The sequence below is a fragment of the Lobosporangium transversale genome, assembly GCF_002105155.1.
Source record: "Lobosporangium transversale strain NRRL 3116 chromosome Unknown BCR41scaffold_16, whole genome shotgun sequence".
Classification (NCBI taxonomy): domain Eukaryota; kingdom Fungi; phylum Mortierellomycota; class Mortierellomycetes; order Mortierellales; family Mortierellaceae; genus Lobosporangium; species Lobosporangium transversale.
The window spans coordinates 768,562-783,679 of NW_019028994.1; the positions used below are offsets into that span (position 1 = coordinate 768,562).

The following is a 15,118-nucleotide window of genomic DNA, read 5'->3' on the forward strand; positions in this document are numbered from 1 at the left end:
CTTTAAGAAGTTTAAGAAAATAATAAAATAAAGTGAAATGACAAGAAGAAGAAAAAAAAAAAAAAAAGTAAAAGAGACGCAAGAGACTAGCTTATCCCTTGAAGAAAAAGCAGGAAGAAGACAAAACCTTGATATTGGACACAAATATGGCAAGCGAAATTCATATTTATATTGCTGCATCATGTAAAAGGAGGTACCAGCGCCATACGTCAAAAGTACCATTCTCCATTTTGATAGATCCTTTACTCTTTTTCTCACCCAATTCCTTCTTACAGAATTGAAGACCAATATAGCGTTACGTCCGATTCGTGCAGTTGATAAACCTCAAGCACTTTAACATCTGGTCCTCTTATATAATATAACCTATTTTAGTATATCCTCCATATCTATACAGTTGCATTTGTCTCTGTCTGGACATACGGTACAGATGGGATACAAAGTGCGAAGAGATTCCAATGAAAATTTTGTGGCTGTCAAAAATGTTATGGCAAAAGAAAGCCCTTGAAGAGTTGTCAGTGAACTTGTGAGTTGTGAAGCATATCTCTTAAGGGGGAGGGGCAGAACAAAGCGAAATGCTCACAATGTTGCTCTTTCTTCCTTTCTTTCCTCCACACAACGTCATTCATCCTCGTACACAACCTCAATGTTTTTTTTACTTGAGTAAAGAATATTTTCACGCTTAGACTTCATTTACTTACAAATAGCACTACTAAACACATATTATTAAATATAACCACTTCTCTTTCTCTGAAGTGAATAGGTTAATTTCGAAAGTCTAATAAGGGAAACAATAAACCATGTTTGGCTCTGTGGATACTCCGCCACGAAGTACACTATTGTCAGCTCAGGCTTTGAGACTCTTCGATTTCTACATGAAGGGCGCCTGTACCATAAATGACGATAAGGACATCGTCATGGAGCTCTGTCTCGATGCTGACTTTGTGCTCTCGCGGATTCAGCGATCTGTGAGAAGGTCCTTCGCTTCTTTCACCTCTTCAGCTTGTAATGAAGACACTGCACTGCGCCATGATATTGCTTCAGCCTACTATAAGATCGCTCGTTTATTTGAGCAGTTAGGTCACTCAGATGTTGCTCAAAGACGTGATAAGAAAGCAGAGAAATGGGGATACGCTCCGGGGAGCATCGATAATACCGACAATAGCAGTGTTAGCAACAATAACAATAACATTATCAAGCTTGAAAAAACTGGGGCCACTAGCAGCAGATCGAATAGAATGGTTACAGCAGCATCAGTACAGACCATTGCAACTATTTCAAAGGACATATTCAATCACAATGAGCCTCCGACAGCCATCAGGTACAGCTTACCAGATGCCGGTACTCACTTGAATGATATCCACCAGCTCGTGTATTGTCTTTCTCTGCTCCCTACTGCTCCTATCCAAACAAATGACCTCAATGACCATGAAAAGGACTGGCGCCAGGCTATATCGAACGATCAAGATGAGTATGAACGACTATGTAAACTAGCATCGGATGTAATCGAGACGTTCATCAATGATGAGATCAAGTCCGAGATATCTGTCACTGAGGTTGTGGCTCTCTCCCCAGTCCTCGATCAAGCACAATTCAGAACACTGCTCAAGGCTTTGATCAATGGGATCAGCCAGAACATTATGTTGGAGACTCACCTGTTAGAAGGATTGGCTAAATTGCTGCAGCACGCTCCTCCTGGCCATCTTGACTCGGATGACCTTGTCACCATCCTCAACACCCTCAGTCCCTGCTTGCAAGTCACTCATAGCCAATCTACCGAACATCTCTATCGTCTGTCAGCTACAGTCTCACATGTCCTTGATGCCATGGTCAACAACCAAGTCAAAAGTCTGAAGCGAGAGCAGCTCCATGAACCACTTGCTGTATACCTCCAGAGACTAAAAGACAGCTCAGATCCTCATCTAGTCTATCAAGCAGCTTATGCCTTTCAAGCCTTACAGTATATACCTGACGACGAATCAACAATGCAAGGCATGCTTCGACGGACATCAACAGTGGTTCGAGGAGTGTTTGGAGTAGTGAGTGCAGTCAAAGGCTTTGATCTGAATGCCTTCATGGATGAGATAAGCAACATCCAGAGAGGGCTTCCTTCTGCAACAGGTACCATTAATATGAATCTGCAAGTATATGCCGGTGCAACCTCGCTATATGAGAGTGGATCGACATTCAATCAGTGTATGGAAGAAGGACTCAGCTTCAGTCACAAGTCAGCATGGTATCCAACACTTCGTGGAGCGGATGCACTACTCCAGAGACGCGAGCTCACTAAATTCAAGACCCTTGTGTGAAGCACCCCGTCGAAATGATGCAGCATTCCAATGGGGACTAAGCCAGAGACTGGGACAGATTGCAGCAGATACACAGTGGACCACGAATACTCGACAGGATGCCATCACATTGCTAGGAGAGATGTACAAGAATGACCACGAGTGGGGTAATCATACACATGTCAAGCAGTGGATCATAAGTATCCTTAGGGAGCTGTCCTCATTCTTACCGGATGGCCTACAAGGTGCATATTTTTTTCTCTTCTTCTTTGGATATGTTTGGATGTGGCAGCACTCAGCTTAGTATATGACAATCTATCTACTCACTCGATACACATATCCCTATCCCTCCTCTTTCCAGCTACAGACACTCTCTTGGATAATCTAGGAAGATATGGAAACCTCAACAAACAAGAGCTATATAGGAATTGTCTTCAAGGACCAATGACCCAATATCCCCTCTTTGTCATACATCCTCCATCTACATCTTCATATTTGCTTGACCGTGCACAGAATAAACCTGGTGTTGAGGACAGTCTACGACAACTAAAGAGACGGCGGGTGGAGGTTGGGAACAACCAAGGGTTCTACATCCAACAGTATGCTAAAGCAAGTCCTCAAGCAGGCGATGACAAGCTGTTCTTGCTGATGGACAAGGTGAAAGAGTTCCTGGATAGCGACCAGAAAGTACTACTTGTCTAAGGAGACTCAGGAACAGGCAAGTCCACATTCAATCGCACTCTGGAGCGCGCACTCTGGGAGACATATCAAAAGAGACATGGTCGGATCCCACTGTTTATCAATCTCCCAGCCATTGACAAGCCAGAGAAGGATCTGGTTGCAAAGCAGCTGCGACACTACGACTTTACAGACTCACAGATCAAAGAGCTGAAGAAGAGTCGGTCATTCATCCTGATCTGTGATGGATATGATGAGAGTATGCAGACCACCAATCTGTATGTCTCCAACCAACTGAATAAGCCTGGAGAGTGGATGGCTCAGATGGTGATCAGCTGCCGCAGCGAGTATCTTGGTTTAGACTATCGAGATCGATTTCAACCTATGAACCGCAATCACCGAGCAGATGGTGGATTGTTTGAAGAAGCTGTGATCATGCCATTCTCTGAGGCTCAGATCGACGACTACATCGAACAATATGTCGATGTCATGGATCCACTGTGGCATGTGGAGGACTACCGACGAGCGCTCAAACAGGTTCCTAGTCTCCAAGACCTCGTGAAGAACCCATTCATGCTATCGATGTCACTAGAAGTACTCCCACGAATAGTAAATCCAGATCAAGGAGGCAGCAACGCCAAGATCAAACGTGTCACGCTGTATGATCAGTTCGTTGAGCAGTGGCTTGAGCGAGGGAAGAAGCGACTAAGCGATGCATTAGGACTGGAAGACAGAAGGATGTTTCACAAGCTATTAGATGAAGGATTTGCACAGAATGGGATCAGGTATTTGACCGAGCTAGCCATAGCAATCTACAAACATCAAGATGGTAACCCAGTAGTGGACTACTCATCATCGGAGGACAAGGGTACATGGAAAGAAGCGTACTTTAGCAAAGAGAATGGAAGGAACCTTCTACGAGAGGCTTCACCACTTACACGTACAGGCAACCAGCACCGGTTTATGCATCGATCACTTCTAGAGTACAGTTTAGTACGAGCGATGTTTGAGCCTCAGAAAGCAGTGAGTGCTTCCGCGGTCGATGAAGCAGCAAAGGCGACAACAACAACTTCTCGCCGGCAGAGCATCAGTTCAGTATATAGCTTCGAAGCCATGGATATGGAGAAGGACGAGCAGGGAGTAGATGTAGTGGAGGCTGATGAGGCATCACCTTTAGTATGGAGAAGCTTTGTAGATGAACCATCTATCCTTCATTTCTTAGTGGACCGCGTCCGTCTTGAGCCGATATTCCAACAGCAGCTGTATGCATATGTAGAGCTCTCGAAGAGTGATAGCAAGTGGCGGATAGCAGCAGCCAATGCGATGACAATCTTGGTGCAAGCAGGCGAGTCATTTATCAGAGCAGACTTGCGAGGTATCCGGGTCCCAGGAGTAGATCTCAGATATGGTATATTTGAGTATGCTCAGCTTCAAGGAGCGGATCTGAGGATGGTCAACTTGCGGAACTGTTGGCTTCGCGAAGCAGACCTAAGTGGAGCAAAGATGGCAGGTGTACAGTTTGGAGAATGGCCACTCCTCAAAGTTGGTGGTTTTGCATTTAAAGGGTCATACTCACCTGATGGCAAAACACTTGCTGTTGTTATCGAAAATGGCTCGCGTAAATATTCAATTGCTATCTATGATACATCAACATGGGAGAAGCTTTCGACTCTGGAAGGTAATAAGATCGGTAAGAGGTTTATATACTCGCCAGACAGTCGATATATCGCCAACTGGAGCCCTTCCCAAGATGATATTCTATCCCCGATTGAATCCCCTTTCCAAACTACAGTTTCAATCTGGAATACAACCTCAGGAGCATTGATTCACCAATTGGGGGGCCATGCAAATCTAGTGAACTGCGTAGTGTACTCGCCAGATGGAAAGCACCTTGCCTCAGCTAGCGATGATGAGTCAGTACGAGTGTGGGATACTCAATCTGGGGTGCTCAAATCCAGCTTAGGGGGCCATACAGGCCGTGTAAGCAGTGTGGCATACTCTCCTGATGGACTCCAGATTGCAAGCGGCAGCTTTGACAATACAGTACGGTTGTGGGATGCGATGTCAGGGCAGCAGCTGATGCAGATGGACCATGGATATGGAATTGAACAATTTGTATATTCAGCTAATGGTCAGGAAATTATATCCTACTGTGCTTTTGATAATTACCTGCATGTGTGGGATGTTGGGTCTGGTCAAAAAAAGTACGAGTTGAGGCATAGGGATTACGTCGGTGGCATTCAGTATTCTCCTAGTGGAAAGCAGGCTGCTTCATTTGACGCGAGAATGGTATACCAATGGAATGTGCAAACAGGAAATCTCATCCATACTCTTCAAGGTCACTCCAATTGTATCACTGACTTGAAGTATTCACCAAATGGAGGACAGATAGCTACTTGCTGTAGTCGCAACACAGTACAGCTTTGGGACGCGAGATCAGGACAACTCATGAATACCTTTTATAGTCACTCTAGTATACATGTGGCATACTCACCAAACAACCATCAACTTGCATCTTTCAGCAGTGATAAAACAATACGCCTTTGGGATACTCGATTACAGCAATCTAATCATGATTCGCATGGCCATTCAGCAGAGATCAATGACGTTACGAGCTCACCGGATGGGCAGCAGATCGCTTCCCGAAGTGATGATGGGACAGTGCGTATGTGGGATACAAGAATAGGACAGCCCATCCATGTTTTACAAGGCCTCAAAAGATACAAGCACACCATGTGCACCATCAAGTATTCACCCGATGGCCAGTTGCTTACTTGCCCTAAACATTTACGCATCTACCTTTGGGACGTCCGAACAGGCCAAGTCACCCACACCTTAGAACTGCAGGGCAGGCGAGGCGATACCATCTACACCTTTGATTTCTCACCTATTGACCATCAAATTGCCTGTGACCATTACGATGGAGATGTGACTATATGGAACACACAAACAGGAGAGCTCATTCACACTCTACAGGGTCATAACAAAGCTGTAATGTGTGTGGTATACTCACCTGATGGCCAACGCCTTGCTTTATATGATGAAGATGGTTATCTTAGGGTCTGGGCAATTCATTCAGGTGACCTTTGTTATGAAGTAAAGGGTAGAGGAACAGCCGACGGCGGTTTTATCAGATACACACCCGACGGTCGCAGGATAGTGGTTTGTGGCGTGTCTTTCTCATATGCGCTGCAAGTACGGAACGCAGAAACGGGTGCGTTTTGCTTCGCAACTGGAACTTATGTAAATGAAGTAACATTTTCACCATGTAGTCAACGGATGGCTGTTGCCTATAATAATGAACGAATTTATGTGTGGGATTTGGAGAGGGAAGTTCTTTTGTATACTCTTAAAGGGCACGCCGCGGAGATCAGAGAGATGGCTTATTCGCCTGATGGGAAGTACATTGCTTCATGCAGTTGGGATAGAACAGTACGAGTGTGGGACGCAGAGGCAAGCAAGTGTTTGGTAGTGATCCCATCTGAAGGTGGAGAAGTTAAGAAGCTTGTGTGGAACACCTTTGAAGGAGGCTGCTTTCTGGTTACAGGATGCATGGGTGGTTCTATTCGGATGTGGCAGATTGTGAAAGAGGGCGATCAATATCAGTATCGACTGAAATGGAGCACCAAACAAACATTTCTTAATGCTAGGAATATGTGTATTCAAGATGTAGTTGGATTGAGCGCAGTCAACAGAGAGCTTCTGATGCAACGAGGAGCAATAAAAGAGCAATCCCAGGCGTTGGTCGTATGCGACGCATCCAAACAGATTGTGACAGCATCACCAATAGGACGCAAGTCCAAAGCGGCCTCAAGTCAAGCTGATAATGATCAAGTCCCATCAATAGAGACATCCCTGGAGACAGAGGCTTTGAGAGCAAGTCAATCGATCAATGACTACCGATTCGAATACAGCATGTGCAGCAAATGTGGGTATGCGCATGTTATTTCATGCAAACCTCGCGGCTAGAGGCGCCAATAAACAGCATGCTATTTAGAATAAGGAAGAGAACAAAAAATATTCTCATAAACCATAATAAATTAAAGAATGCTTTTTTACACATATTTCAGATATGGTGGCAGGTCATAGAGCGCCTTATTCATCAGTCATTTAAAACGCTATGCTTTATGTTAACGACTGCCAGTTGCTGCTACTCCACGACAGACGCTAAAGGGATCCTTCGCACGGTAGTTGCATCAGGCCCACGAACAAGAGGATCAAGAAACCGCTTAAAAAATCGGATAAGAATGTACAGTCTTCATCCAACAAGCCGTAAATTTTTTACGGATTTGTGGATTTTCACTTCTATTCATTTCAATTCAATAAATATATCAAACTTTATTTCTTCTCATTCATTCATTTTCACTCATTCTGATTCACTTCCTTCATGTCATTCAGTAAATCGCGATATTCGTTAAATAGCTCCAATTGCCTTTGAGCTGCAACCCAGCGTTTCAATAGCAGAGGGTCATCGATTTTGCCCCAAGCATCCATAAATCGCTGAAAGTTTTCTTGTAGCTCCATTTATCGTCGGACTGGATGGAGGTGACTCGAGCTCGTCTGATAGCCCTTGGGGATCTGAGTCAAGAACACTGGATTCGTAGTCAACACCATCTTCGTCATCGTCTAGATTATCGTCCTCGTAGACAATATCATCTTCATTGTATGGGACGAAGCGATGCTTGTGCTTTTCAGATGTCGTTATCATCTTAACAGCGTCGAGGATCGACTCTGTAGGCCCTTCACAGTAGTTCATAGTGAGGTAGTTGAGGACCCCGATATCCTTTTGCTTGGTGATTTCTGCCGTTCCTCGCAAGCGGTTATCAGTCACATTGAGATCTATTAAAACACACAAGGTAAAATGGTTTTTTTCTTTTTCCTTTTCCTTTTTTTCTCTCTAGAATGATAGAGATGCCGCCTTACCGAGGTCTCTTTCAGCAGCGAACCACTCCAGCAAAGCATCTTCCGCGGGTTCCATGTTTCGATCGAACTTGCGTTTGACTGCATGACTAGCTAGGAGGGGTAGCGAATTCACGTCTTGAATATGCTCATTTTTTCGGCGATAAATGTCTATTGCCGTGGAAGGGCTCATGCCAAACCTGCTCCAATGGAAGAAACAGAGACTTTGAACCCTTTTGGTAGTTCATCGACGGCTTCAATGAATTTCACTTTGTCGGCTAAGGAATGAGACTTGTGCAGCCTGTGCTTCTTGAGTGCATGTCTCGATCGAGAAGACTGGTTTCTAGGCTTTGTTGGGTTCATTTTTCGAAGCATAAGGATGGATGTGGGAAGTGAATGTGAAAAAAAAAAGTGGTTACGCAAGAACATCGTATAAAGAAAAAATAAAGTTTGATATATTTATTGAATTGAAATGAATAGAAGTGAAAATGCACAAATCCGTAAAAAATTTACGGCTTGTTGGATGAAGACTGTACATCTCCATATGCTTGCTAATTTCCTATGTTTCGACTAAAAGAGTCGGGGGGGTTTTTTTTTCTCCCGCTGGAGATGCCGAAGTTTTGAATAAGTAGCCCCAGGTTTGGATACAACGTAGCTTGAAAAGTTGTCGATCAAGCAATGCCGACTGGGGGTTTCAGGTGTCAAATAAAACTGTATCCTCCAACTCATTTGGTCAGTGATTCATATATTTTCTATTCAAAAAACGATGATTGATTTGATTTGGTGGCTGATTTCGACATTTCACCCGTGACGAACTGGTGCCAAGGAATATAATTGGCTCCCAATTCAATCAAGATTATTCAAAAATATATGAATTACTGACCAAATGGGACGGAGTATAAATACATCATTCTTTTCGTTCTCGTTACTTGTTATGATCCTGGTATATTTCAGTTATACGCGAGGTCTCATGTGTTTAATTCTCCCGCATCCAGCGAGACAAGAATTCGGTCATGAACAATCCAAGTCATTTGGTCATTGACTTGACAGAGTCCAGCGATAGACCATTATAAAACCCAATAAACTGGATTCACATGGATCTCAGGGCAATGTGTGCTGTTCGCTCTTGGTTTAACAGAATTCTTGACGGAGCTAAAAAGAGCGAACAGCACAGATTTCAGAGGCATGACTCTTGTGACACTAAAGAAACCAAAGAAGTAAAGATGGATTCTGAATTTCTCACGGTCTAAAGGGTCGAAAGAGCAAAAGAACGACATAAATAAAAATGTAAAAAAAAAAAAAAAAAAAAACATCATTTTCTTAATTCATCTTTCTTTCTCATTCTCATTCTCTGTCTCATTCCGCATTCTGCTTGAATTTTAAGCCATGACTATTCTAACCATTGACAATTTCATCAACAATGAGTACGTAAAGCCCAGCCGAGGCCTTTACCTCGATTCACTAGAACCCGCCCGTGCCATTACTTTTGCCAAAGTTCCTGATTCAACCAAAGAAGATCTTGAGCTTGCGTATAAAGCCGCTGCTGCTGCCTTCCCTGCCTGGTCCAAGACTACTAAGGAACATCGTGCCAAAATCATGTACAAGATTGCAGATCTGATTGAATCCCGCCTCGACGAGTTCGCCCAGGCTGAGTCTAAGGATCAGGGAAAGCCTGTAGAGGTGGCCAAGACCATGGATATGCCCCGTGTCCTCGCAAACTTTCGCTTCTTTGCGGGATCTATCCTTCACAGCAGAGAGCATGCTACAGAAGCCCTTGGAGCTCTTAGTTATACGCAGCGAGTGCCAATTGGTGTAGCAGCATTAATCTCACCCTGGAATTTGTAAGTTTTTGCTCTTTTTTAAAAAAAAACATTCGTTTGTTTGCTTCTTTCTAACAGCAATCCATGTCCCCTTTGTCATTCTCATGACAAATTATCCCCCTTCTAGGCCACTATACCTTTTGACATGGAAGATTGCACCTTGCATTGGTAAGAAGTGAAAAGATCAGGGGTTTTTTAAACTAAGATGACTGTCTATTAGATGATCTTTAATTTCCTTTTTTGTATTAACATTTCCCTAATTTGTACTAAATGTATTCTCCCGTTGCCTTCTTCTACAGCCTGGGGAAACACGGCTATTTGCAAGCCCTCTGAATTTACGTCATACACAGCCCATCTTTTGACCTCGGTTCTAAAGGAAGCAGGTTTACCTGCGGGTGTTGTGAATATCGTTTATGGAACCGGTATGGGAGTTGGTCAAGCCATGGTTGAGCACCCACGCATTCCTATTGTTTCATTCACAGGTGGTACGGTCACAGGTGCAAAGATCATGGCCGCCACTGCTCCACACTTTAAAAAAGTTTCATTGGAGTTGGGTGGTAAGAACGCCAACATTGTATTTGCAGACTGCGATTTCGAAAAGGCCTTGAAAACGAGTGTGCTCTCTGGGTTCGCAAACCAAGGTGAGATTTGCCTTTGTGGATCGAGAGTCTTTGTCGAAAAGCCCATCTATGAAAAGTTTGTACAGAGATATGTTGAGGCTGCTAAAGCACTTAAAGTTGGAGACCCCAGTTTGAAGGATACAAACTTGGGAGCGCTGATTTCGAAAGAACATTGGGAAAAAGTGATGAGCTATATCAAATTGGGTGTGGAGGAAGGCGGCAAGATCGAGTGTGGAGGACAGAAACCGGCGTCACTCGCAGAAGAATTTCAAAATGGTTATTTTATGGAGCCAACCGTCATAACTGGGTAAGTAAAAATGTGGTGCTTCTAGAACGGTTTTTTTTTTTTTTTTTTTTTTTTTTCTTTTTCTTTTTCTTTCTCTTTTTTTTTCAAAAAGAAAAAGTTGTATTTACGGCTGGATAAAATTATGTTGTTAGCTTGACTCCGTCTTGTCGTACAATGCGCGATGAAATCTTTGGACCTGTTGTGACGATTTGTCCTTTTGAAACGGAAGAAGAAGTAATTCAATATGCCAACGACTCTGATTATGGTCTCTCATGCACAATCTGGACTGAGAATGGTCGCCGTGCTCGCAGGGTGGCAAGCGAGATCCAAGCTGGAACTATCTGGGTGAACACTTGGCTGGCACGTGATCTGAAGATGCCATTCGGAGGGTTCAAGAAGAGTGGTGTAGGACGTGAAGGTGGTGAATATTCCTGTGACTTTTACACGGAACTCAAGACCATTTGTCTCGCAGGCTGAAAGAGCCTTGTCATATTTATATATAATGCATCAATATCAATTCTATTAAAAAATGAAAAATAAAAAATAAAAATTTACAAAAAAAAAGGTGTTCAAATTTAAACTTAAGTTCAATTATAAGCGCTGCGCCAGAGCCATGTAATACAAAGGGACACTAAGAAGGATAATAATAAAAAGACAAAACTAAAAGTAACATTAATATAAGAAAAGACAATAAATTGGAATAATTCTCTTGTTCTCAAGGAGATGATGGATCGGGAATTGTCCAGATCCCAGCACCACGTTGTTGTTCCTGTCGTTAACAGTTTCTTCGGTCTTTTGGTATTAGCTCTCAAGAAATAGTTTCTCTACATCCTCAAGATGTCGCATACACAAGAATAGAACCTTCGGCGTTGATTCCGAAAACTGATGCATAGATTCGGCATTCGATTTTTTATTTTTATTTTATTTTTTGTTCTATACAATCTGTATATAAAAATATATATATTATATATATATATATGAGCATTTGGACCTAATGGAGCAAAAGAGCGCAGTTCTTGGTCCATATTTTGTTTAAACATGAATCTTATTGATCGGGCTTTATCTTTTATAGATATTTTTTCTTTTTACTGATGGATATTCGGTTCTTTTTCTCTATATGATCAATCATTTGGGGTGAATGGAGCTACAGAGCGCAGCCCTTGGTCAATATTTTGTATAAACATGAATCTTATTGATCGGGCTATTTATTATAATTGTTTTTTTTTTTTTTTTGTTTTGTTTTTCAGATTGTAAAGAAAAAGGATAAAAAAAAAAGGGTCAAAGCTCGATGATCATGCATGTAAAACAGAGAAAAAAGGCTTTCTGTCAGTTGATTGAGGGCGTTGAAGAAAGCAAGAGAGTTGTATCTATACTTTGTCAAGACTTGGAGATGCATTTTCTATCAACAAACAGTAAACATGTATGACCATGTAAGCATGAATGGTCGTCCTCTTCACTATGATGAGGCATTAGCATTCCACATGACTACAACAAATCAAAACAAGGAAAATGCGCCCACTTTATGTTATTTGTTTTGACTGGACTAGTGTAAAAAAAAAACAAGGTCCGTTTGCTCTTGTGCATGTCGTACAGACAACAGGACAATTGCTCTTTTCTGTCTTTTTTAATGCATACAAATCCACCATCTCGATCTCTGTTGGTTAGTTCTTGTTTAATCAGAAAGTTTACCCTCTCTGATCATCATTCTGCATTGTGCTTTTCATTCATTGTTTCATTGTTACATTGTATATATATGTAAAAGTCAAACGTTGTCAGTCATGTTGGTGATATTGATCTTCCCGCAGTCGAATCGGAATGAAGTTAGGCCGATTCAAGAGGCCAGAACCTCTTTTTTTTTTTTTACTTTACTGCTTTATAATTCATTCATCTCTCATACTCTCTCTCCTCATAGCCCTTTCTTAGTATACTTATATTCTACTCTTTCTCACGTTGTCTATTATCTTTCTAAGTAAAATAAAAAATAAAAATAAAAGCCTCTCTACCTTTTGAAAATCCTCTTAAAAGGAAACCTGTCTGTCATTCACTCTGTTTCTTTTTTATCGTTTCCGTTTTCGTTTTCGTTTTCCTTACTCCCCTCTACCTCATTCATTCATTCATTTCTCTTTTCAGGTCCATTTCTTTTTTATATATCCGCGCGTCATGTCTGCCATTACTTCAATCTTTCAATATCTCTTCACACATGCCACACATAAAAACAATGCAAAGTTGGCAGTGGCCTTCTTTGCCTTCTTCCTCTACAAGTACCGTGGCCATGCCCTCGGAACTCGTCGCCGTCATGACCTCAAGGAACCCAAGGGTGCACTTCCCTTTTTGGGACACATGACCCTGCTCTCCTCTATTCCCCCAACGGAACTTTACCAGTTCTTTGAGAAACTGAATGAGGAACTCGGACCTGTCTGGTCCATTTCCCTTCCTAACCTTCGCATGATTCAGATTGATACGCCCGAGAACATTGAATATGTACATAAAACCAACTTTTGGAGTTACGAGAAGGGTCCAATGTTCAGAGACGTCATGGGCGTACTCTTTGGCGATGGTAAACTAATACATCCTACATCCTCCTCCCACTCTACCTCCCCCCTTTGTTTGTATTGGGTGCACTTGCTAGTAAGAAAAAAAAATACTAAACCGCTCACTCTTTTTTTTTTATTATTATTCTTTTTTTCCTCCTTCAGGAATCTTTGGCGCTGATGGAGAAGAATGGAGGTTCCAACGCAAGCTTGCAAGTCATATCTTCAGTGTCAAAGCCTTTCGTGAATACACAACCGATGTCTTCGTTGTCGAAAGTAAAAAAGTCCTTGAACATCTCGGCAGGGCTGCTGATCAAGGCAAAATTATCGATTTCCATGATTTGATGAACCGTTTCACGCTCGATAGCTTTGGAACGTACGAACCCCCAAAGCTCTTTTACATTAAAGCTACTGTTGAGAATACTCTAATTGGTCGATTCTCTAGACTCATCAAACTGACTGACCTTTTCCGCTTCCTCTCTTCCTTTCTCTCTCTATCTGTCTATTTTCTATCTTTCTATCTTTCTATCTTTCTATCCTTCCTTTTCCCTTTAACAGAGTCTCGTTTGGAGAAAGTTTTGGCTGTCTCGACGATATTACCAAGGAGGTCGAGTTTGCGTTTGCGTTTGATGACCTGGCAGAGATTTGCAGTTTCCGCCTCATTGATCCTTTCTGGAAGCTTCGTGAGCGCCTTACGAGTTTGGGCAAGAGAGCCAAGATGGATCGAGATGTGATCCGCGGCCATGCGCTCAGAGCCATCCAGAAACGCAAACAAGAAGGTCATCATGGACATCGAAAAGATCTTCTCCAGCTTTTTATGGATGCCAAGACTGAAAATGGAGAGCCATTATCGGATGATATGATGATTGATATCTTTTTGAATTTCACAGTAAGGTTCTTTTTTATCTCTCTAATGATCTCTGTGCTGAACTCTAGATTGGCTTTTTTTTGTCTAACTTTTTTTTTTTTTTTTTTTTTTTTTTTTTTCCTAGCTTGCAGGACGCGATACTACCGCTCAGGCATTATCATGGATGATGTATGCTCTCCATTGTGATACCACAGACAAGAGTATTATTAAAGAGCTTATGGAAGAATCAGATAGAGTCCTTGGAGGACAGGACCCTACATATGACACATTCAAGAAGCAGAAGATTGCAGAAGCATGGTAATGTTGAGTGGACGACTATTCTATTTTGCTTCTTTTCTGTATCGCGTCCGTATAGCTTGCTTGCATATGTGAAGATTATTATGGGACTAACGCTGCATCATCTCTGGTCACTTTCATCTTTTTATCTTTTTCCCTTTTTGACCTGTTTATGAATCCCTATAGCTTCCATGAGAGTATGTTAAGAAATCAAAGACTGGAGTTTTGGCGTAAATTTTTCATTCCAAAGATAATTTTGGTGCTCGCAAGACTTACATTTTTATCCTTTCCTTTTTTAAATGTAGCATTGCGCATCTTCCCTCCAGCGCCCCGTAACTTAAGAATCTGCAACAAGGATGATGTTTTACCAGACGGTACCAAGATCTACAAGGGCGAGCGAATCACCTGGAGCCCTTATGTGATGGGTCGAAGCGAACGTATCTGGGGTCCTGATGCTAAGCAGTTCAAGCCTTCTCGCTGGATCAATACTGAGAAGCCATCTCAAGGAAAGTTTAATGTATTCCACGTGGGCCCTCGTGTCTGTCTTGGTCAGCAATTCGCGACTATCGAGTCATTGACCTTGGCAGGGATGATGTTTGAAGCCTTCGAGTTCGAGCTGGTCGATCCTTCAAATGAGCCCAAGTATGCTGCATCTGTCAGTTTCCCTATGCAAGGTGGTTTACCCATCCGAGTCTTTAGAAGACCTCCAAAGACCACAGTTTAAAAAATATATATATATTAAGAATAATAATAATAAAAAAAAACTGTTCATATAAGGATCCGTGGTAGATTTGTGGTATTTAACTTCTCTAAAAAAAGGTTTCTGTGGATAATGAAATGATGATATAGAAGAAT

At 42.2% G+C, this 15,118-nt stretch overlaps 3 protein-coding genes across 3 annotated transcripts; 2 read left to right on the forward strand and 1 right to left on the reverse strand.

The window, feature by feature from the left end:
- Positions 1–7,431: 7,431 nt before the first annotated feature.
- On the reverse strand, positions 7,432–8,225 carry BCR41DRAFT_421802 (hypothetical protein; the record flags this gene model as incomplete). The annotated part of the gene is made up of 3 exons (XM_022030079.1): positions 7,432–7,802; positions 7,887–7,976; positions 8,063–8,225. The coding sequence occupies 3 exons, from the start codon at positions 8,223–8,225 to the stop codon at positions 7,432–7,434; spliced, it is 624 nt and encodes a 207-aa protein (XP_021881986.1).
- A 953-nt stretch (positions 8,226–9,178) lies between these two features.
- BCR41DRAFT_386206 (NAD-dependent aldehyde dehydrogenase) lies at positions 9,179–11,153 on the forward strand. Its single transcript, XM_022027770.1, has 4 exons — positions 9,179–9,703; positions 9,810–9,850; positions 9,982–10,609; positions 10,741–11,153. Exons 1-4 carry the CDS (start codon positions 9,249–9,251, stop codon positions 11,063–11,065), a joined length of 1,449 nt encoding a protein of 482 aa, XP_021881987.1. The 5' UTR covers positions 9,179–9,248; the 3' UTR covers positions 11,066–11,153.
- Positions 11,154–12,624: 1,471 nt separating this feature from the next.
- Positions 12,625–15,028, forward strand: BCR41DRAFT_386207 (cytochrome P450). The gene is made up of 6 exons (XM_022027771.1): positions 12,625–13,145; positions 13,285–13,495; positions 13,678–14,008; positions 14,112–14,284; positions 14,450–14,460; positions 14,569–15,028. The coding sequence occupies exons 1-6, from the start codon at positions 12,749–12,751 to the stop codon at positions 14,985–14,987; spliced, it is 1,542 nt and encodes a 513-aa protein (XP_021881988.1). The 5' UTR covers positions 12,625–12,748; the 3' UTR covers positions 14,988–15,028.
- Positions 15,029–15,118: the final 90 nt, after the last annotated feature.

Bases quoted from the DNA above. Each gene is read 5' to 3' on its own strand.
- BCR41DRAFT_386207 (XM_022027771.1), top strand. From the start codon at position 12,749: ATGTCTGCCATTACTTCAATCTTTCAATATCTCTTCACACATGCCACA. The intron at 13,146-13,284 runs GTAAACTAATAC...TTCCTCCTTCAG, and splicing joins GGGCGTACTCTTTGGCGATG to GAATCTTTGGCGCTGATGGA. The intron at 13,496-13,677 runs GTACGAACCCCC...TCCCTTTAACAG, and splicing joins ACGCTCGATAGCTTTGGAAC to AGTCTCGTTTGGAGAAAGTT.
- BCR41DRAFT_386206 (XM_022027770.1), top strand. From the start codon at position 9,249: ATGACTATTCTAACCATTGACAATTTCATCAACAATGAGTACGTAAAG. The intron at 9,851-9,981 runs GTAAGAAGTGAA...CTTCTTCTACAG, and splicing joins GAAGATTGCACCTTGCATTG to CCTGGGGAAACACGGCTATT. The intron at 10,610-10,740 runs GTAAGTAAAAAT...TTATGTTGTTAG, and splicing joins GAGCCAACCGTCATAACTGG to CTTGACTCCGTCTTGTCGTA.